Source organism: Nilaparvata lugens, chromosome 13 (genome assembly GCF_014356525.2).
Source record: "Nilaparvata lugens isolate BPH chromosome 13, ASM1435652v1, whole genome shotgun sequence".
Taxonomy (NCBI): Eukaryota; Metazoa; Arthropoda; class Insecta; order Hemiptera; family Delphacidae; genus Nilaparvata; species Nilaparvata lugens.
Genome location: NC_052516.1, coordinates 20,399,026 through 20,423,497, shown reverse-complemented (window position 1 = coordinate 20,423,497; position 24,472 = coordinate 20,399,026). Strand labels below are relative to the sequence as shown.

The 24,472-nt window shown below is 36.3% G+C and overlaps 1 protein-coding gene across 8 annotated transcripts in view; it reads right to left on the bottom strand.

The window, feature by feature from the left end:
• Positions 1–24,472, bottom strand: part of LOC111048438 (cyclic nucleotide-gated channel rod photoreceptor subunit alpha) — a 237,700-nt gene that overhangs the window by 155,407 nt on the left and 57,821 nt on the right. For all 8 annotated transcript variants that reach the window (XM_039440044.1, XM_039440050.1, XM_039440047.1 and 5 more), the window contains exon 4: positions 3,995–4,197. In XM_039440044.1, the coding sequence (XP_039295978.1) occupies positions 3,995–4,197 (203 nt within the window). The remainder of the gene's footprint in view (positions 1–3,994; positions 4,198–24,472) is intronic.

Here is a 24,472-nt window from a genome sequence, read left to right as displayed (position 1 = left end):
TTTGATTATTTCAACTGTGTAAATGCTGTTGCTTTCTTTTCTTTATTTACTATATTTCAAAATTTATATTAGTTAAATTGTTGTTTCAGTTAATTGTGTAAATAAGGTGTAATAAGCTTTATGGATCTCTGTGAGCCTTTGTATGTAAAGAAAATGAATAAATAGATAAATAAATAAATAAATTATGTTATCTTAGTAACCAGCTTAGCAACATAGGTAACGTTTTTTGGGTGCAAATTTCAAACAGAAATTCTATATTTGGATTGTTTTTATGTGATAAATTACAATTTGAAGCAGTTTTGGACATTTGTAATGGTGAAGATAATTTTGAAAAAAAAATCTGTGAAAATTGAAAATTGAGTTTTAACCTCAAAATTGTCCAAGCAGATTTCTAACTTGAATGTGTAACGCTAGTTCGCCTCCATGGTGCACATTGGGTAACGCTAAATGGACTAGCAAATGATGGCGGTCAGACAAACTTATGTTCTCCTGACCGAAAACTGCACAACATCTCAAATAAATTAGAAATATGCAGTGTATATCTAGGCATTAGAGACTCATAAGCTATATAATATGTGTTGTGTATCTGCCATACGCTAAATAAATAAATACTGATTTATTTTAAGAAACTTATCAATTTTCTCAATTTTGGCTGCATTGGCTACCACCTCAATCAAGTGTCTTTATTCCTGGCATTTCGATCAGTTCAATATTATTCCACCATCGTTAGCAAGAAAAACCATATTTATCTCAATATTTGTTGTTTTTCTCAAATCAAATCGAATAAATGGGGTTTCACGGATAATTTAATAAAAATTTATTTAACTTTCTTTAGTAAGAAAATAACCTATTTTTTCGGACATTTTATTATTTATCAAAATTTGGGAACATAATAGTTTTGGGCTATGCCTGTTGTTCTATCCCGATCATATTAATATGATTTGTAATTGTATGAACAAATAAAATAATGACACATGAGCTTCCTGTTTGTGCGTGGATAATGGAATGAGGTGATGAGATGATCAAAAGTCTATGCCTACAGGCAGGATTTAAGTCATCACCAGGCGACGCTTGCAGACTGAAGGGTGCAACGTCATAGGATCAAAACAACAGTGGAGCCGTGAAGGTAGAGGGTAGTTCAGGAGGTGCAGTACGCGTCCCGTACGTAGCTTTGTCTCCGTGACTTTGAAACTGCATATAGGCAGGTATGGTTTGCGGGGTGAAATTCCTACTTTTAAAAAACATACGCTCCAGAGTACCTAGATCTCTAGATGGAGGAAGCTCCCTACAGATGTCTGATGTTTCTGAACGGCTAGTAGTCTAGTGGCTCTCCACCGATAGGCAAAGCTACAGGACCCGGACTGTAGCTGAGAGTGATGGAAATAATGCATGTATCTGAATGTCTCCGCCTCCTTTTACCTTCGACTTTCCACTATTTTCTGACGTATATCCGAGTAAATAGTAAGAAGAAATATGGAAATAATAACATTTAACAAATTATTGAAAAACACGTGGAGGGTTAAAGGAATGAGACGAGGCCGCCGGAAACAATGGATGAACAAGTAGAAGTTCTAGTGACCCTTCAGTGGTCGCCTATATTGTTATTGAATTTCGACATTTTCGTGGTTTATTGTTAAGGTTTGCATTCCGAGGAATATTGGTGGACCAGTGTGATTACTTAAAGGCACTTTCAGCTGTAAACCAGTGGTGGCATTCAGTGATTGGATAAACACACACATTACTTTCGATGATAAGTACAAATTTAGTCAAACGTTCGTGGTGTGTAAGTAAAGCCCACATCGATTTTCGGGCGTACATTTGTTTGCCGTCCTTATAAATTCTACGATATAGAATGGGACTTGACATACACATAATACACGTATACATATGTTTGCAAAGTTGTGTTTAATCTAATAGAATTTGAAAGGACGCCAAAAAATCGCTTCAATAAAATACGTTCAATAAGTATCGTATTGTATGTAACTCAAGTTAGTTTGTGAGCAAGTTGAGTTTCATCAAATGAAACATTGGAAATAATAAAATAATATACAAGTACTTGATCACTAATTCACATTCAATAATTGCAGAAAATACAAGTAACAGATGTAAGTTAGGTGCAAAGTAATAGATAAGTTGGTGTTACCAGCTAGAATTGCCTTCAAGAAAGCACACGGGGCCACTAAAAGGGTAATGAAGCGGAATTAGAGGACAATGAAGTATGCTAGTCGAGAGTTGGAGGATGCACCTTTTTGGAACAATAGCCCAGTGCACAGGTAGCGCGGCCCCGTCTCCTTTCGTTTACCCCACGTGCAACTATGAATAAAATTTGAACAACATCTTTCCCCATAGCAATGTGTCGTCTAGAGAAGAATGTCTAAAAGTATGCCTGAATTCAAATAAAGAAGACATTACAAAGTTTAGAATTCTTTTATATTTGAAATGCTTGTCACAAGGATCGGTCTCCGAGACACACTTGATTGAATCCAATGTAATCCTATTGATTTGATGGTTCATTAGATTTGATAAGTGTACTATAAATCGAGCCTAGATGTGCATGAGAATAAAATTGCTGTACCAAGTGGTATCATATATACGAGTATTAAACCCTGTGAAGTAGTATTAAATCAGTGATCCTTTTTTCAATAAATTCCATTGTATTGGTAGTTTCATATTTTATTTTTCTAGCAGTAGAATAATAACACAGAAACGAATCTAACAGGCAACAAATTAACAGATACAAAACAGTAACAGAAGCAACAGTAAATGATACAGAATAATAACAAGGAAACGTGATTGTATGTGATAATGGATAATACAGTTGAACCTCTGTATAACGAAGTTGATTATCCCAAGAAAAAAATCGCTGCAGAGAGGTATTCGTTATTGAGAGGTTGCTCTGTCAAGAAAACTGCCACAATCTTATGGATCTTATAATATATTGAGGGCGGTAATTAAATGACTTGGGCGGTAGTTAGTAGTTATTGGGCAGAAATTTGAAGAATATACCATTCTCATCAACATTGAAATCATCTTTCGGTTCACAATATTTTCTGAGAACTTTTTCTGAACTTTTCTGAGAACATTTTCTTTCCAGAATTCACAAGAGGGTACATATCAACACTAGCACTTTACCCGATATCACTTTTTGGATGATGTAATGCCGTTTTTTGATTTTTTCTAACGAGCCGTCACATGCCTTAAAGCTACTATATCCCAATAATACTGCAAATTCTAAAGCTTTCAATGAAAGATTTTTCTCGTGCATTACAGTCACCCATTTTATCACCGGTTATCAGTATCATCAAATGTACAAATTAACAATGTTGTAAATCATTAGCAACACTTAGTTTTAGAATCTGATCACGATATTTTAGAAACTTAATGAAACTGAGTACAGTAACTTAACCAGCAAAATTGAAATGTGTAAGAAAAGAAAATGGTGGGAGAATGGAGAAATCCAGCATTCCCATTCCTTTATCTATGAATGGCGAGTTCTAACAATTGAAATGTGTGGCAAAAGCAAGGATATGAAAGTCTAGTCGTTTACCTGTCTGGTCTACAAATGAAAAGTTCTTGGAAGTCTATCTCCAGTAACTTGCATTCAATTTCCGACATGTGTTTCAACCTCTACTGACTGTCTACCACCCTATCTTCTTCGTACTTGAATTGCCATTTATTTTTAGTCTTCTAGTCCATTATTATTGACCTTTCTTCTGAAACTAACGAATTCTTTGAAAATGACTCTCTGCTTTCCAAACACACTACATTTTATATGTTGAAGTCAAGAGAAAACTTTGTTGTTGAGAGGTCCGAAATTCGTTAAATAGAGGTAAATAAGTAGCCAAAACTCTATAATGTCATGGGACGAGGTAAAATTCGTTGTGTAGAGGATTTCGTTAAGTGGAGGTTCGTTATAGAGAGGTTCGACTGTATAATAATATTTTAATTGTAATTCTAGTTGATATGTTAGATTGATTGACTAAACTCTTCTTACCTGGTTGTATTTGGAGCGATTGACGCCAAGCCTACACGAGACAATGTCGAGCAGACTCTGTCTGGAAATGGACTTGAATGTCTTGCTGGGTTTGAGTGATTCTGTGCTGCTTTTGGTGCCAGCCAGGGGACTCCCAGAGTCTAATCGGGTGCCACTGGCACTCAAGCGCTCTCCCACTGTCCGGCCTGACGAGGTGATGATTCCTGAAAGAACGCAAAACATCAATAGAATTAGAGATAATCACTTGATGCCAATAAGTAAAATTGATGCAAGTCGTCAATAGCTACAATCATTGAACAAGAAGTAGGTCAGATGTACACTACTAAGTTGACAACATGTCAAATTGGTGTAAATTTCAAGTAAGCAAGATTAGGTGCCAAGGTTATGGTAGTTAAGGTTCAGAGCAGTCAGTAAGTTGCCAACATGTTAAATTGTTGAGAATCGTCATTAATTTGGTAAATTATAGAGCAATAAGTTGTCCATATGTTTTATAAGATGCTCACCAAGAATAAAATTAGAGCCAACATGTTCAATTGATGCTAATCGTTAGTAGGTATGATGAGGTCCACGTTATAATGACAGTGGAGAAAGATAGGAAAGAATCGTTGCCGATCCTCTGTCTTGCCAATGCCTTCTATAGATGGTAGCTGATACACATTTATTGATATAATATTAACTGTTAATTCTAGTTTGAAATGAACAATTATATTTGATTAAGCAAGAAACTATATTTTTCAATATTTCCATGGTAAATTTTCATAATTAAGATGAAATATTTTGTTAATTGAGTATTAATTCTACATTGTTAATAGACGATCTGGCAACAGAGCAAAGCGAGGAAGAGATATCGCTATCCGGTTTGTTGAATGATAGACAAGGATAGCAATACCATTGCTAATCAAAAACTGTCATTATAAACGTGGACCTCACTATAGGATATGTTTATATATTGTTTATCGTTTAATGTTTTTGAAGGGACGGATTCATGGATCCAAAGGTTCAAAGAACCCCACACGTCAACCGAAGCTTATTGTGTTCCCAAGTAGTATGTTAGTTAGGCAAACCAATACCTGTGTTCTTTACAAGAACCGGGAGTTTTCCCTATACTAATATCCCATTCATCACCCGGTTGCTTGTTACAGTCCAGTGTGACATGCTTGGCAGTCCCTTCAGACTGATTAGACGTCGTGACCTACGTGAGTTCCACTCCTGGCCTACTTTGAAGGCCCTACCGCTAAGGAAGGGGCGGCCAAGTTGCCTCTAGGGCGCCCGGCCACCCTTGACTCAGCCTCATGACCTACATTTGTGTCTGGAGTTTCACCCATCTCTGGTCTCTTGGGCTTTCGTTTTGCCCCTCCGATACTCTGCAGGGTAAATAGCCTCACCTCTCCCAAGAAGTTTTGCCCAAATGGCCGTCCTTCTTTGAGCAGTGGTGAGGTTTGGTCACTCCACCCAAAACTTGTGACTTACGTGAGTTCAACTCCTGGTCTTTTTGTAGGTCCTTCCGCTGAGAGAGGGGATGCCAAACTGTCTCTAGGGCACCCGGAACCCGGCCACCCTCGACTCAGCCTCTTGACCTACATTTGTGCCTGGAGTTTCACCCATCTCTGGTCTCTTGTTTTTTCGTTTCGCCCCTCCGATACTCTGCAGGGTAAAAAGCCTCACCTCTCCCGAAAGGTTTTGCCTGAATGACCGTCCTTCTCTGAGAAGTGGTGAGTTTTGGATTCTCCATCCACAAAATCGAGACCTACGTGACTTTCACTCCTGGCTTCTTTATAGGTCCTTCCGCTGAAGGAGGGGTCACCAAATTGCCTCTAGGGCACCTGGCCACAATCGACGTAACCTCTTGTCTTGACCTACATTTGTGCCTGGAGTTACACCCTTCTCTGGTCTCTTGGGTTTTCCTTTTTACCCCTCCGAAACTGCCCTGATGGGGCAGATCCCGTGGGTTTGAAGGCAAGGCAACTTCTGGAGTTGCCTTGAGGTCCATTTTAGTCGCCTCCTACGACAAGCATGGATACTGTAGGTGAATTCTGGTTTTCAACACATTCTTGAGTACGATGATCGACTCAAAGCTCCCCCAACCCGCAGGGGGCATATAGGATATGTTGCAATGAGTTTGCAACATGTAAATTGTTGCAAATTGTAGATTTTCAGTTCACCATGGAATGTGAGATAGATGAGTATAATCGTAGATAGTTAAGCAGTGAGTGAGTTTATGAAAATCGCCATTAGGTAACATAATTATAGAACAATAAGCTGTCGACATGTTAAATTGGTACAAATCGTTGATAGAAAGATATGGAGCATCAAGTTGTGAAGAAGTCAAATTGATGAGAATTGTCAATAAATATAATCATAGAGGAATAAAGTTACCAACATATTACATTATCAGTAGATAATATCATGGTGAATTTATGATTCTATTCTATTATTTTTCTATGGTGAGATCCGTAAAACACTTTAGAACAGTTATGAAGCGAACTCATGAAGTTCGACCTCGCACTGTACTTTTTGACTAAAAGTATCATGAAATTGTAAATAGAGTAGGCTATCATAGTAGTCCAGTCAACGAAAAAAAACGCAACTTTTAAACCACCCTTATCCCTTGCGCACAAGGGGATGAGGACTTCTAATATGTTTACCTTTCAACTAGTCCAAACAAAGCTGCGAAGTCAAATATTGTGTTCCGAACGTTCCCTCCAAATTTCCCTGTCAATTGATCTATTGTTGTTAAACTGAAGATTTTACACTCAACACTATAACCGCTGCAACAATCGTAGGGAGATGCGCCCCCTTATTATCCTTAAAAAAGCTGCGGGATCTAAAATTGTGTTCCAAACTTTTCCTTCTAAACCTTTTTTTGAGCATTCATAGCCTGGACTATAGTGTTTCTCCATGGTAAGATACATTAGAACAGTTCTGGAGCAAATTCGACAGTCGACCCAGTTTTCAAGGTTACCCATATAAGGCTTACAGCTTCAAGAGTTTTCTAATGGATTAGCTCATTAATATTAGTCCTCGATCACTCTATCTTTTACTATCTCCATCACACATTCACATTTTCACTCATTCACTTACTATCTCTCCCTTTCTAGCACTCACTCTCACATACATCAACACTTCTTACTTTTCTCCTCCAGCACTCTCTCACTCACTTTTCCTCTCTCCATCACATTGTAACACACCATTGCTCTAGTCAGCACTCTCTCACTTCTCCACACGATCTCATTCTCAGATTCTCTCTCTTTTCCCTTCTTCATCACTCTGTCTCACATTATAGATGAAGTCAACACTCTCTCACTTCTATATACGATCACACATTTTCACTCTCTCTCTCTCTTTTCCTCTCTTCATCTCTCTGTCACACATCATAGCTAAGGGCAACATACACGTAACGCAGTGTTGTTAGCTGTACACCTTTGCACCACCCCAAGGGGTATTATTCTGGTCCAGAGGACAACTCTGTCATTTCACCGTTACACCCCTACCTTCTCCCCATCCTTCCAACCCCGTCCTCTCACAATACCACCTCCAACACAAACCCCCTACTCACAATACCTCCCCTTCTCACCCACTAACATGATTTCGTCTGCCCATGTTGAACAGCCATTTCGACAATTAATGTTGTTGCTAAACCAGAACAGTATCGAGTTGAGGGTGTAATGTGTGAGAGAGAGTGAGAGCGAGTAAAAGTGAGGAGGAAAGTAAGAGTGATAGAGATAGAAAGGGGAAAAAAATCAGAGGGATAAAGGAATCGATTGATTTATTCATTCTAGGATGTAAGGATTGAGGAGTCCAATTCAACAAATTTGATAATATAAGGTGAACTTTTAAAAACACCATAAAACATTAGTGGGAAGGGCAAAAATGATTTTATTGAAACTAATGTAAAGTTCAAGACTTGCCATTTGAGAATTATTAATAACATCTATCACTTTTCGACAATTACTTCTCTAAGATGGCTTCCTTCTGAACGAATAAACTCTTGAAATTGTGATGAGATTCCTGAACGATTGCTGCAACATTTCAGCTGGGATATTGTTAATTTCATTTTGAATTGTCTGTTATGATTCAACCACAGTTATTGGTCAAGTTGTGAAAACGTTTGATTCGAGATCGACAGAAAATCGCAGGTGGACCAGATCATGGGACCAGAAAACACAGATGTTTCAGCGATCAATGTGGAATCGTCAACACAGATTTAAAGAGTGTATTCCTTCAGGAGGAAGCCAGCTTAAAGGAGTAAATGTCAAGGAGATAAATGCTATTAATAATTCTCAAATGACAAGTTTTGAACTTAACATTAGTTTGAATGAGATAATGTTATAATAACAATATATCAATAATAAGAGAAAAATTGGATTGATTCAATAACGAATTCGAATTTCTTAGATTTAATTAATGAAATTATTATACATGGCCGATTGATAATAACAGAGCGATTAGGGTAGGAACACATCATAACAAAAATGTGCTATTTATTTACTTAGTAGCATGTAAAGCTGCGTACACACTTGAACGCGACGAAAACATTTTTCTTTCCATCATTGATGCTATGCTTATTATAGAATATTTGTAAAGAAACTGTAAGATACAGGAAGCTGATAAAAAGTGGAATGCATGTGTTTGTGGCGCATAAGTCTCTACTTATTTTATGGTTTATCATAGTAAGACTTAACAAAGGAATATAGTGGGAGCAGTTTGATTAACAGGGAAAAGGGAAACTCAGGTTGAAGAAAATCATGAAGGTAAAAGAAATGTTGTTCACATGAAGTGGAAATAAAAATATAAGTGCAAAAAGAAAAATGTGCTCAGAAAAAATAATGACATTCCATGACAAGAGTGTTGGAAATTTATTTTCAGTACCTCGTCTGTGTTGACACGTTGCAGTCACATTAGAAATGCTTTCCCAGATGACAAAACTGAATTTACTCATCCGATTAAATATTATTTCATCGTTCATTCCAAGTAATGTGACAGAGAATTTCATCAGAATAGCCATCAAATTACAGAGCTTTTGATTCATTCACAGAGCATGTCAAAGTTGTGACTGAACGGAACATTTTGTATCCGATTTTGACGTTTAACTCGGCATTTTTTTAAAACATTCAACTCTGGAAATAATTGCTACTTCACTGTCACAAATCATTTTTTTTTGTCGACCAGCTCTTGGAATTGGCTGATAGCTAAACAGGAAAATGCAAAAAAATGAAAACGATTTCATCCATTTGCAATTTAATTCGAATAAAATGAGGTTTAAGTGACTGTATTGATTAAATACTTATGAAAATGTATTATGGAGAAGCTCGAACCTGTTGTAGCAGAACGAGTTCAAATTAATTTTCGATCATATTTTCATGAAATATTTATAGATTAAATTCCATCTGATGCATCGAATAAAGTCTGTCATGTATCAAAATAGCTCTGCAATTTCAATTATTGAATTCAACTCATCGGGGAGTTTAACGTTAATAACTTACGTTGATTTGAGCTGTTATTTATTTCATTCATGACAGTTTGTCCTAGTGTTAAGTAACCAAAGTAAAGTAGTTATGGTTGTAGTGTTGTATAATAATAATAGTACTGTATTGTAGAAGAAACTTTTGTAATATATTACAGCAGAAGGAAACAACTGCTGGATGTGTTAGTTCAGTTTCCCAGTGAATTAGTGTGTTACCCAGTTCAGTTAGAAATACCTGCTATAGAAATCGTAGATAAAAATATCAAAATTATTAAATTATTTGTTCCCTCACTACAGTAAACAGTTGAACAACAATAACCTACAGTTCTCACAACTACAGTAACATAAAAAAATTGATAACTATAAATTTGATAAAGACTTCTCTATTTGCCTCCCTCCTGAAGATATGCTAGAGTATTTTATGTTGAAGTATTAAAGTGTTATAGACTAGTGAAATTGAAAAATATATCAATTATTATTTAACGAAATAAATCCCAAATAAATGCTGCAAATCACCCCGAAGACCTCTGCCACTGCAGACATTGACAACAGGGTTAACAGCTAGATGGAAATCCAAAATTTTTGGATAGTAGTTCTCATCGAAATCCATCTAGCTGTTAACCCTGTTATCAATGTCTGCAGTACCAGAGGTCTTCGGGGTGATTTGCAGCATTTATTTGGGATTTTCGTTAAATAATAATCATATATTAATTAGCATTTGAATAAATGCATTCTCTATTTAATTCCATCTGTAAAAATGTATTATTTGAACAAACTACAATTTTTGCTATAAGAGCTTCTTCGAATAAGTTTCATAAGCTACATCATAGGGAAAATACTTCAAAATTCAGAAGAATCTACAGTGGAATTCACTAGAAACTGTCAGCATTTTCAAAGAATAACACCTCCAGTGGATTTTACCTCAAAATGTGAGCATTTCCTGTAAAAATCTTCTATGGAGAGATTCAGTCGGAACAGTCAACATTACAGATAACTAGCATCAATGTTCCACATTTAACCAATACTGACAATTATAAGTGTATTTTAACAACAAAATTATTCAGCTCAAAAAATGGGACTCCTCCAACTATTTATTCACCACAATCTCTCTCTCTCTCTCAGACACCAACCGATATCGGATCATCTTTTTTTAAACTCTGCTCAGAAATCAATCAGGTTTCCAAGCGCTCCGGGGGCCGAACCTTCAATGATTAAAGCAAAAATTTTCATAAGTAATTTTCTCTTGGACGAGATTTTTCCGATAATTTTCACGGTCGGCTGGCGAGCTGCGCCGCGGGACAGTTTTCCGAATTTCCTCCGCCGAGTTTTTCCAGCGCAGTTCGATTGTAAAGAAAAGCTCGTCTGTTTTTCAGACGGATCGCAATGGTAGAGCACTTGCTTATTTAATCTTCCAGCATGATAGAGGAAATCACTTTGTACAGGAAAGCAGGGAGAAATTTCAGTAAGGAAAAAGAAAAACTGTTGGAAAATAAATTTATTTACTTGATATAACTATTTCATGCATGGTTGAAAATCGAGTTGAGAATCTCTATCAGTCGAAAATTATTTCATCTCTACCTTGTGATATATGAATTTATGAAAAATTCTGAAATCTATAATTTCAATCCGTCTTGCCTTTAGAAGTGGGAGTTTGGATATAAATTCCGACATGACATCAGTATTTCGAGGTTTTATGTTACAAAATTAAGGAATGGGAGTTCAAGGGTGACAGAGCATCTCAATCAAAGCACGGAATAAGCATAACAGTAGTGCTTCTTTCCTTTGTGATCAAAGTAAACATCCCAGTTATTATCAAACGAAATTCCTTATTAAATATTGTAAATCAGGTATTCAACAATAGCATTTAAATGAATGCAGTTCCTAATTTATTTCCATCTGTAAACATCCTAACTAAACATCCCATCAAAAAATCCAAAATAGACATCTGAACTGTTCATCCAAAACAATCAATCAATCATCTCAAATCTAAACTCAAAGATAATTTTTTAAATCCTTCAGCCTATATGATATCACCGTGGACGAATGAAATAAATGCCATGAATTCATTCAAGCGCGCTTAAATTTAATTACAAAACCACAAATTATTTTCTTAATAGTAATGTGATAGTATTTTTTTGAATGTTATCTTCCAATTTATTTTATTTTAATTTTTTACTTGATAATGGCGTCATAGCCGAAGCGTGTCGTAAATAAACAAATTTTTAAAAAAGAGAACTTTGACTATTAATGTTTTCGGTAAAACCACGATTTTAGTTGAAAATTCAAATGATGAATTGATTTAATTCTTCATTAGAGCATTAAAAATCGATGTTTTTCACACATGACGTTAGACTGTTTATAATTTTCGTAGTTTAGACGATTCCCGTACTTGGGCTGTTGATAACGTTGAACATCTTTTAAAAGCATTCAAAAGCAAGCACATTTAATTCCTAATTTGTTATTTCCTATCAATGTCAAAAAACAATGTTCACAAGAAATACAAGGTAATGGTGATGGATTATGTTCATGGATCGAGAATCTCTGTACTGCATGTTATAAAAATTGGGGAACTCAGTGTAGTATGATGTATACATAACAATCTGCCCTCATCTCATTTCGATTCTCGTGATTCTCCCTTGAGCTTATAAAAAATCACCTCAGATCTCATGCACTTACATGCACGTCCTCTCTCAAACTCATAAATTATTACACTTTAATCTAAGCCTGTCCCTGTCACGCACATAAAGAATAATCCATACAGAATTTATGGCCAAGGAGATACAATGTGCAATATCATTTTGCATGGCATACTGTTGTTTTTAAGGTGGCACTAAAATCCTTTTTAAGACCACTCACGTTTGATTGCTCTGCTTGCTTCTACCACGGAGCTACAGCCAGCTTTCCATCCATACAATATACATCACACACTCAGGTGCATACACATTAGGCTCAGCTCACTGTGGATTCGTTTATCTATTTATTAATTCATTCAGAATTACAGAACTTATAGAAAAGTACCACAGGCTCACGCCCAAAACGGCTCCAATTCTAATTTATACAACAGTTCAAAAATGTATCTAGGTCAAGTGTCACTTCAACATTCTTCAGTTAAACACTCAATTTACAAATTCAAAACACACAAAAAAAATTTTTAATCTAAAAAAAAATTTTATGCACGATATTTTGGCGTAAGTGGATTAAATAGTTAAAATAGTATCTTGAAATTATCCAAAACCACGAATCTTATTAAAATAATACAAATGAATTAAAGTTGTACTCATCCATCCAACACTGAACGGGTTGTATCTTTGTACTCTTCAATACATTTTTTTAGTTATGATCAGTTTTCATGACTACTTGAGTATCCCCGTTTCTTTATTCTTTTAGTGATTCAATGATACGTCAAGATATATTGACGTAGGATAGATTTGTTATGCACACTCAGTCAGCATAGCCTGATTCTTGAGTAATTAATTTGAAAGCAATTTTTGGAAGAAATCCTGTTCGATTCCATGTATTCATAAATAAATGAATGAGTACTGTGCAATGAGCAACATACTTTTTTGAATGATGTACGAGGGTCATTTTTTTCAATATTCAATTCGCCAACAATAAAAGATGAATATAAAATCACTACACTTGTATTACTTATTGTGAGTAGGCCAAAACTACTTGTTGAAATGTTTTAAAGTTTTAAAATGCTACAAATAAAAAGGGTACTTCATGTTTTTATTTTGTTTTCATTAAGATGAATATGTATTATTGATAACTTCTCACCAAAAGTTACTCACATCAATTCAAAATAATTGCCTTTAAGTTTGAGGCATTTGTCATATCAGTCGACCAGACTACCAAAACCCTCTTCATGAAATGCTGCAGCTAGATGAATGAGTGCAAGTAGGCTTTGACTGGTTGTTTTGGAGCTCTTCGTTATTCTGAATGCTCTGCCCTCAAAGTCATTTCTTGAGTTTGGAGAAAAGGAATAAGTAACCAGCTGCTAAATCACGTTTTTTATGGTGGGTGATCGAAAATAACGCATTTTATTTGCTGGAGAAGCTGTTCCGTTACACAAGCTCTGGTAGTCCGAGTTGCCATGCATCACAATGATTCCGGAATTAATTTCAACTGACGTCTTTCATTTGCCGAAACCATTCATGCACAATAACATCACTCATAATGTTTCCTGTATAGACTTGAATCATTATTAGTTCGATTTATGCTGAATTATTGCTTTTTTATTGCAAAAACGAATAACGATACTTAACTAACACTTGGCGGGAGACTCAAGTTAGGCGGCCATGATTGTGTGTCTATAACTCGACAACAATAATTCTATGATAATATTATCGTGACCAATTCATTTCTTATTGTATCTCCTCCTACCTCTAGGAATCACGTCCCATGAACTTACAATATTGACGATTTGGCAAGTCCCATCATGTGGGGATAACAAGCTATTCAGCTCTTTAAAAATCACCCTCCTAGCGCTTGTCTGTGTCTTTTGGTATGTGATTGGTGGTTGAATAAAATGACTCTCGTACAAAATATATTATCCACAATATATGTCAAATACGAAATACCAGTCAATAATGATCATAGAAAGAGAAATAATTTTCATTCTGTGAGCTCCAAGCGATAGAAATCGATATGAATTGGGCGACTTATCATGTGATGAATTCACCTCAGTTCCAAGGAATCCCCTCCAACCTCTAGGAATCGCCTTACTCTTCTAGGATCACCTGCTATGTACTTACAATAGCAACAAACCTTCACATCAATCAAACTAAGACCTGATCTCTCAGAACAAACTACAAACTCAATTTCCGAACAATTTGTCATTGAACCGGAGAATATAGACTCACCCCTCGGTTGTTACAATAATTGATGATAGACCAAGCCAATCATCACTCAGGAAAACACAGACTAAATCCAGGTTGCAGAAACCAACTGTCATGCATCAGCTGATTGTCCTTTCTTAAATGAGTACTGATCCAGAACAGAATTGATGTAGTTGGGTGCAACCAAAACATAAGGAAAGACAATTGATCCTTAATCTGTGGTACAACGAAGTAGAAATGGATTGGAATCTGTTTCTCAATTGTACAACTCAGCCAGCATTAGAATCTACAGACGGGTTTCGTCACTAGTGGAAACCTACGCTTAACAAAAACAAATCAACAAGCAACAAACTCCAGTGAAATCCGCTCCTACAAGTTCGAGTTGTAAGCATTAATGTTATTCACGCTGACAGAATCTAGTGACTCTCACTAGAGGCATTCATGCAAAATTCAACAATAACAAGGGGGTGACGGCAGACTAAAAGCATAAGGGATGAATAATTATAGTTATTCTGAGTGTTGCTATTGTGTCAGTAAGTAAATGGACCTTGAACCTAACGAGAGTCTCTTGTCTAGTCTCGGCTGGGCGAATTTATAAATGTCAGCGCTCTGAGGTGCTGTTAGTTGTTATCGCCATGCAGACGTTGTTCTAATATGACCAAGAAGTGCAGTCTAATGAGACTACTCGCTATGTCTCCTATCACTCACTCCTCAATCTCTCCCACTCACTCACTCTGTCTCTCTTTCTCTCTCTCCCTCTCTCTTATCCCTTTTGTTTTGGTGAACACATGAATAAAGGAATCTCAATCTGAATCCGTCTCATTCACTCCCCTTCTTCTTCTTTATCCCTCTCAGTATCTCTCTTTCTCACTGTTGCTCTCACTCTTTCTCTCTCAGTATCTCTCTTTTTCACTGTTGCACTCACACTTTCTCTCTCAGTATCTCTTTTTCTCACACACCCTCTCTTCCACCTTGTCACTATTCAGATAAAAACACACCCACAGACTCACTCCAAGCCACTTTTAGTCTCTCCTGATTGGCGGAGAAAATTAGTTGTGAATTCTGCCGGGAGATGGCAGGAGTAACTGGGTGGCCAACATTGACTCCGCCTACTCTTGTTCCTGATTGGTCAACAACGAGAATTGTAGGTATTAATACTCCTGGGAGATGGCAGCATGTACTGGGTAATCGTCACAATGCAGCACTTGATGAACTGAGACCCTTCCGTTACAGTGACTGTATACAGTGCGTACAGCAGTCAGTCATCATTATGTTACTGATCGACATCACAAATAAATGGAGACTAATCATGAATAGAAACAATGTTACAATCCATACATGTTTGAATGTTTCTGCCAACCTTCCAAAATGATAATTTACTTAATGTTTGTTGAATATATATCATCTTATTGTCAATCTATGTTATCATCTTATATCATCTTATGTCAACTTATTGCCAACTGATCAAAACTGGAATAAAAACTGTTTTGGTATGTGTCAGCCATTTTCTGTTGCCTAGTTTTTCTGCCAACCTTTCAAAATGATAACTTACTTAATGTTTGTTGAATATACGTATTTTTTGTTGCCTAGTTTTTCTGCCAACCTTTTAAAATGATAACTTACTTAATGTTTGTTGAATATACGTATGATCTTATTGTCAACTTATTTCCTTTCCCAACTGATGAAAACTAAAAGAAACGCTGGTCTGGTGTGGGTCAGCCTTTCTCAATTTCCAATCAATTAGAAATTATCTTGCTTCTATTTAATTATTTATCTCAATGATTGCATTATCATCAAGGCTAATCTCAATGATTGGCTCTATTATACCAACTATACTATATACCAACTAGATCAATATTACCCAAGTATAACATCTGCAATCTCAGCCAGCCTCAACTTCCTGAACATAATTGCCAGTGCAAAACAGTGACGAGCGATTCAATTCACCGAAGGCTATAGGTCACCGCGTGCCTCACAGACATGTGACGTGTGACGTGTGACGTGTGACGTGTGACAAGTGGCACGTAAAACCAGCAGCAGAAATTTGCCAAAATTATTGTCAGCCTCGGGGTGGTCCCGACAAGAAGACGTCAAGTTATGGAGGGAGGGAAGTTTTCCCAGAGAGGGGGGAATTTTCCCCGTAGGGGGTGAACCGGGAAACTCAGTCGACTGTAGAATTTTCCTATTTCCCACCCGAGTTTCCTTCCAGCTTCGGGTCTCCTGTGCTGCTGGTCTGATCATGCGGAAAATTCCGAGCCACCCGCCATCTCACCAGTAATCTATCCTTGTCACACCTTTTCTCTTCATCGTTCTTTCTCCAACAAACACACTCACTCCCTCTCTTCTTAATTGTATCTCTCCCTCTCTTGCATCTGACCTCCCATCTCTTCTTAATTGTATGTTCAATCTTCCCATTGTCTGTCTTCATCTCCCATCGAATCTTATATCTGCATCTTTATCATTCCAATCTTAGCCTAATTTATGCTCTTCACTCTCTATCTCACGTTCTCTATTTTTCTTTGGTAACTGATCTCGCTTTCTTCTTGCACTTCTTTTCCACCATCTTATTTTTCATCCGACTTTCAACTCACTCGTTCTTTCATTCATTCATTGTTTATATTAAGGACTATCATTTTGTGTATTATTGTTGTAAAGTCTACATAAAAATGAAATTTTATCTCTTTAATCTGTTACAGGTAGAAATATTAAGTTAAGAAATATTAACATACATGAAACACTACATTTTCAAGGGTATCTGAGACATTGTAATTTGTGATCTTGATAACTGGAGGAATATTTTCTAACTCTGTTGTAGTTCAGACACTGTATTACTTGTAAATATTTGAAAAACACTTACTTCTCTTGGAGTATTGAGGGATGCATTTAACTCCTGAAGAGGAGTTTTTTCTTTTCGCCTCAGAATATTAATTTGTGATCTTGAGAACTGGAGGAATATTTTCTAACTCTGTTGTAGTTCTGACACTGTGTTACTTGTAAATATTTGAAAAACACTCACTTCTCTTGGAGTATTGAAGGATGCATTTCACTCCTGAAGAGGAATTTTTTCTTTTCGCCTCAGAATATATTCTTTTTGTCATATCCCTTCTACTCTCATCAGCTCATTTGCCATCTCTCTTCCATCTTATGATGTATTTCTCAATCCTCTTAATCATTCTATCACTCTCATTATCACTGCATCCCAATTCCCATCACTCTCTTTCTCGCCTTACAATAATTTCTCTTTCTTCTTCCCTTAAAACTCTCACTCAATTTCCCCTCCACACCTGGAAAGTTCTTATTTCTACTCTTGACTTTCTACAACGTCTTTCATTCTGGAAATCTCAATTTTCCCCATTTTATGTCCTTGAAAGTGTGCAGTTATTATTTTTCATTGTATTGTTGTATTGTGGAAAGCTGTAGGACCTATTGAACCTATAATCTGAATAGAACTTATCAAGCAATCTCCTCTCACCTCATTCTCTTCTCTCTCACTCGACTCATATTATCTCTTTTCTCTGTGTCACTCGAATAGGTGAAAGACTCGTGACAATTTTATAAATAAAAAAGAGATATAAATAGAAAGAAAAATAAAAAATATCAGTACCCTTTTTGAATTATTTAATCACAACATGTTTCAACATTGATGCCAGTGATTAGATAATTTAAAAAGGGTACTGAGATTTTTTTATTTTTCTCTCTATTTATATTACAAGTAGCCCTATACAGAAAAGAGATAAAAAATCGATATTATTATTGATTCCTCATTGTCAAATTACTTTTTCAATGTCCCTCTAACAAAATTATTTTCATTTCTCTCTCTGTATCTATATTCCTTCTCTCAAAACATTTGAACTACCATCTCAAAACTCCTCTATCAGAGATTCTCCATTATTTTCGTAAAATTGATTTCTCTGTTTCACTTACTCTATTACTATATTTTCGATATGAATAATTATATCTACCATTCCCAAATTTTTTTATCAATCACTTTCTCACCATGAACTTATTTTTCCCTCACTCTGAATTTATACAACTTCTCTCTTTACATCGAAATATTTGAACAACCCTCTCAATCCTCCTTCTCTATCAGATATTCTCTTTGTCTCCTCCTACGTGTTTGTTTGTCAATTTCACTCTCTCACACGCTCTCTCTTCTCCATGGAATAGGAAATTAGCAATTAACAGATCGGCATTCTGCATTTGTATTCGGCGATTGTATAATGACTGGTGCTTGTTTTGGCCCAAAAATAACACAGCATATCTGATTGAATGCCGCTTATTAGTGGAGATAATTGAAAATATACGATTGACTGGTTCAATATTACGGCTGTTTATTTAGTCTACAAAATAATACCAACTGTTTATACTCAATACAGTGGTTGTTTTGCATGCTAACAATAAGGGTTTATAGTCGAGAATTTGAGTTTATAGTCGAATAGCTAGTTTCAGCATTATCATCAATGGGTTAGTTTACAGTTACCTCACTCATCTCATAGGCCTTTCCTCTGTCTTTCACCCGGTCGCTTGCTAATGGGAAGGATATTATTTTATATCCTTCTCAGATGATCGACAATATTATTTTTTGAAACACAGCCACGATTTATGTAGGTACTGTAATAGTGTGAAATTGAGTGGGTATGTTGTAGTTGTTTTTATGTGTGTCTTATTTTTCAGGTTTTTGAACTGGAATGAACTTCAAACATGAGTTTTCGGAAATTTTGAATCACTCCCAAATGAAGATGAATGTTATCAACATTCTCTCCTTGGAGAAGAGAGAAATAAACTAATGGAGAATTTCTAGTACCTTTTATGGAGATGATATTTTGATAAGTCAATCTCTGAAGACATAAATTTAGAGATTGATCCATGAAATGGTTTCATGAAAACGATATCCAACTACTTATTATGTGCTAATACTGTAATATTTCAAGAGGACAGGAAATGCATCAATTTATATAACAAATCTAGATGATGGGACTATTTACATCAAAATTTGGGAAAGGGATAGTTTTGGAGCTTGAGCCTATTGACCATTATACTACTACCAATCATTTTCATAGGAATTGTATTTTATTCAATGTAAAAGAAATTAGAAATTTGAAGAGTGAATTAATCATACATATTGTTCTAAAACATGAATTTTCCGAAATTTTAAATCACTCCCAAATTTTTACAGGTCAGGACGATTTACAACTACTGAACTATTCATTTTGATGATGTACTTATTGTATCAATCAAGATTAAAGAATATTCACGGCTCTGAAACATAAGTTTCCAGAAATGTCAAATCACTCTGAAATATCTCTAGGTAAGGACGTTTTACATAACTATTGTACTTCGGTTAAGATTTTCTCACATTTCAAGAGGTCAGATATCAGAGCCTCAAGTTCCGAGATGTAGCAGATACATAAAACTGTTCTATTTCGGGCCGTAAGCTGGTTTGTTTGGTGGAAGGGGGGCTATGGAAGGACGAAGAGGAGGGGGGGATTTGTCACGTACATATCTGCTGCGCCGACTGTACAGTGAGTTTCACTGGAATCTGTCAGCAGTGATCAAAGGTGAAACATGCATCTTATCTACAAGAATTACTGACAGCTTAAAGTGAGTCTCACAGCAGGTCGTGAATTGAACATGTTTATCACGTATTGACGGCGCCGCATACGTTACATGACCTTACATACTGTTCATGTAAGCACAGACCTGGCTATTGTGGTGCATGTAATGTGTACGTATGCTATGCATGTGAACTACATATTATTCTAGCCGTTTCCACCATGCTGGACCGATTCTCGATCGCCATCTTGAATTGATCTCCCATTCATTTTGTTGATGGGATAAGGCAGAGGAATTAGTACCTTGCACTTGAAGAACGGAAGTGATATTGAATGGATGCCCCCTTTGGCTCATAAGCACATGCACCATCTCAGTTTGAACGGAGATTGATCAGCTATTGGTTATTCAAACCAGGTAGACATTATAATAAATGCTACTATATCTCCATGTAAACCTTGATAAGCGTTCAACGTGCAATGGTGGATATATTTTATCTGTTTTATTTTATTCATTTACATTGCAAATGACACTAATGTAATAACATTGGTAGATAAAGTGATAAGGTAGTCCTTGTGCTAATTTTCTTCCAAATTTATAGGTGACAAAGTCCAAGATAAGGTTAGAATTTTAAGCCTACAAGTTTTATAAAATTTTAGTCCAAAATGAACATGAAAACTATACGTTTTTTTATAAAATATAGGTCTCAAGCCTAATTCACAATAAAGTGACGTGGCGTTGACGTGGCGCTGGCGGGGCACTAATTTTTTGCCACTTCCACGCCATTCCTTTCAAAACATATGATCTAATGCACACTGGAAAGACTTGCCACTGGCGTGTCACTTCGCCGTCTCTAGTGGCGTACAAGAACGGGCACGCCACTTCCTCGCCACCGACAAATCAACCAGTTGAACTGGATAGAAGAAAACTAAGATATAATTTAAATAATCCTGTCAAGGAATTCTCCTAGAAAGGTATAGAGGGGAAAGTTTGGCAACAAAATGTTTATCTTGCAGGTCTTACAAGGATAGTTGGGGAATTGACATGTTGAAATATCCCATCACTACCCCTTGTATATCACATACTTTACTTGCATGTTATATTATATCCACTATATTCACTTATGTATTGAGAATTGAATTATTCTAGTTTTTAAAATTCGATAAACAGTTTTTATATAATTATTCCATTTGCTTATAATTATATAATTATTGTTGTTCCTTCCCAATCATATTTATATGATTTGTTATTGTATCCACGTATAAATAAATAAATAAATAAATAAATAAATTCTAGTTTTCCTGCAATAGGCCTAATAGTGAGATGCTTGATTTTTGTTTATAATTTTCTCAATAATGTTAAGATTATGTTTAGTATGTTCCACGTATGTAATGAATGCTTGATTATTCAAGTTTTTCCCCAATAATGTTGATGAAATGTTTAAGTGAGGCTTAATGTTAACTCATTCACGTTAACACATTCTCGTTAACTTATCCTAGATTCATCTAAGTAATGTTAACGTGAAGCTTCACTTCAACTATTCACGCTTATACATTTACGTTAACTTATTCAAGATTCAACTAATCGACAACTTCCATACTGACGGAATACTCAACCGAAGAACTCATTCCAAAGAAGCTTTGGTCGGAAAAGTGTAATCCATCGGAATTCGAGCCAGAAATAAGTTGTAGAAAGATTGAGGACGAGAAACGGGAAACTAGGAATTATAATTCCGAACTAACTTCAGAGTTATTGCTCCTTGTGGATTTGCCGGGACAGATGACGTGGAAAACTCTAATCAAGAATATAATATCCCAAGGATAAGATGGGTAGGAAAATCCGTGGTGGAAAATTTTTGATGAGGAAAAAGCGGAGGGACTCTGACGCGGCTTGAAAAGCTTCAGAGCTACCTAACGAGTTTTTTTAATGATGCCATTGTCTTGGAGAGCGAGAGAGGGCGCGATAAAGGCAAGAAAGAGAAGGAGAACGGCGAGAAGAAGGTGGTCTGAAGAAGCTTCCAGAATATTATTGTCAGACAGCTCTATCCTTTTCAAAAAAGCGCTTTTATTCGCGAGTAAGACATCACTTACAGCTGAATAAGTCGGCATTCCAGGCTGAGTTCATTTCGGATTATATAATCTCCATCGCAGTAATCGAATTCTTGTCGATGAAAAAATTCGCACAGAGTGGATCGCATTTAACTGTTTGTCAAGTACAAAGCGCTCGCAATTGCTTTCTTGTCTCTCTCTCTTGTAATTCCTGCTTCATCTTTTGTCCTCAACATCTTTCCTTGCTCCCCGTTCAACATGATTTGCCTGCTAATTTATTGTTTGCGTGCTATCTTATCATTCTGAGATTCCTCTTTGTTCCAAGTGAAAAAATCCACAACATCCAAGATTCCACCTACTAATGTATTTCACCTCTGAAATTCATACTCTGCTCTACTTAGAGAGTGTAGGATGTTACATTCTACTCAATTAGTTTTGAAAAATATTCATAACATTGAATATATTTCCTTTTTATGGGGCCTCTAATGTGTCATATTGTTCAATATTGTCCATCAAAGCTGTATCTTTCATTACATTTCTCTTACACACACAGAACAATTATAAACATAATGTAATATAAATTATAGTTGAAAGGAATATATTCTTATTTGAAGATTTACAACCTCATGTGATTTATTTTATAATAAGTACAAAGAATGATGTAAATGAATTTGATTGATTTGAAAATTATTCATCTGGTTAGTTGAAACTAGAATTTATTAAATGAATGCATCATTCTGAAGCAGCTACTTGAACCTGTGAATACTATGAATGATATTTATAATCTCAGTAATCCTCACAATTTTCCAAATTCGACTTTTACTACTTCGTTTTTGACAATCGTATGATCTATTTCTACCCAGGCTACAAAAGTATGGCAATCGAAAATGAATATTGATGCTATTCTACGAACAATTTTTCAAAGAGAGACAGAATAATCATCCTATAAGATGAAGAAATTGAATAAGATACAATTTTTGTTTATAATACACTAACTGTGTTGCATCATCGTCAAACTGTGAAGTGCGAGCATAAACTTGTTTATTCTTGACATGGTGTTTCTGAGGAAATCCTCCTACCAACAATTGTAGGAGTAGGGATAGAGGTGGGGAAACTGAAAAAAGGATAGAAGTAGCTAGGAAGGAGCTAGCGATAGAGATAGCTAGAGGATTTCTTCATATATTGGGATTACAGTGAATGCTGGCGTGGAGTGAGGCTAGAGAAAAGGATGGAGAGTTTGAAATAGAAAAAGAGAGATAACGAGTGAGAGAGAACCTCAAACAGAGAGAGACAGGAAGTAAGAGAGACAAGTGAGAGATAGAGTGGGGTGAAAGAGCGAGAACTGAGAAGCGTTCTCCTTTCTCACTCTTTTATTCTTACCTCTTCATACCACGTCTTACCGTAGCACAAAAAAAATTGTCAGGACCTCATACTTCAAGTTTCCAAGACCCATCTCCACAACCTCACATTCACCAGTGAGTACTAAACCAGCTCACAGAACTCTTATCCGCAATAAAACGCCAGTAAAACGTCTCAGAACTATCTGAACTCGACAGAGAACTCGTGCAATTCATCTGCAAGGCGTAGCGCGAACGCGCGGCTTAAATAGCTCGAAGGAAATTAGTCAATAAAACATCAATATCCTGGACCCATCTTTGCTTCTGCCCTATTTCCCTGGCGTTGTGATCTAACGCCTTCGGGGCGCTAAAACCTTCCCGCCAATACCTTACCGCCAAAACGTTTCCCGCCGAAAAGTTCCCGCCATCACCTTCCCGCCGAGTTGCCGCCAAAACGGTTCCCGCTTAAAAGTTTGGCGCTCAGGCTGGCACCGCATCATCAATCAGACTTTATCGCAGCGCGGCCGAAGCCGAACACAGATAAGAGCCGAACGTTCCCGCCATTTTGCATCCCAACCGTTTACAGTGCTGCCAACCTGACAACGTTTTAACGAGTAGCCTGTGATAGATTGAGACAGGAAAGAGCGGTAAAGCCTGTTGGACAGGCTGCTGTAGTTTGCAAACCACGAATATCTCACGTAGTATGCCTTTACATACCAAATTACAAATGTTTGTAAGTCTTTATAATATAAAGTCCATAGTCCCTTGCCTGAAGGTCCTTTTAAACTGAATATATATTTTAAGCCATAAGCCATCAATGGGCCTTATGTTACTATAATATAGTGATGGAGTATCATAAAAAATTTTGTAAAATATATTGAGGGAGAGAAAGTAATGTTGATGTAGGGAGGAATAGAAGACAGATGAACTGATAAAAAATAAATCAAGGATAGGGGAAACTACCTTTTGTTGCTCACTAAATGGGTGGAAGATGAGAATTAATGAGAATGACAAGATTAAAAATATGAAAAAGATTCCACGCAGAAAGAGAAGGGTGAATGAGAATAAGAAGAAGGAGAGGGATGATAAGCAGGAAAAAGAAGGAAAGATGGATGTTTGTTGATTACAATACCTGCTGGCTCATTCATTTATCCAACATAACCAACTAATTTAATGAATTTTGAATACTATGAACTAAAATATACTTTCCAATGATATGAGGATGAATTGTCGAAATTTTA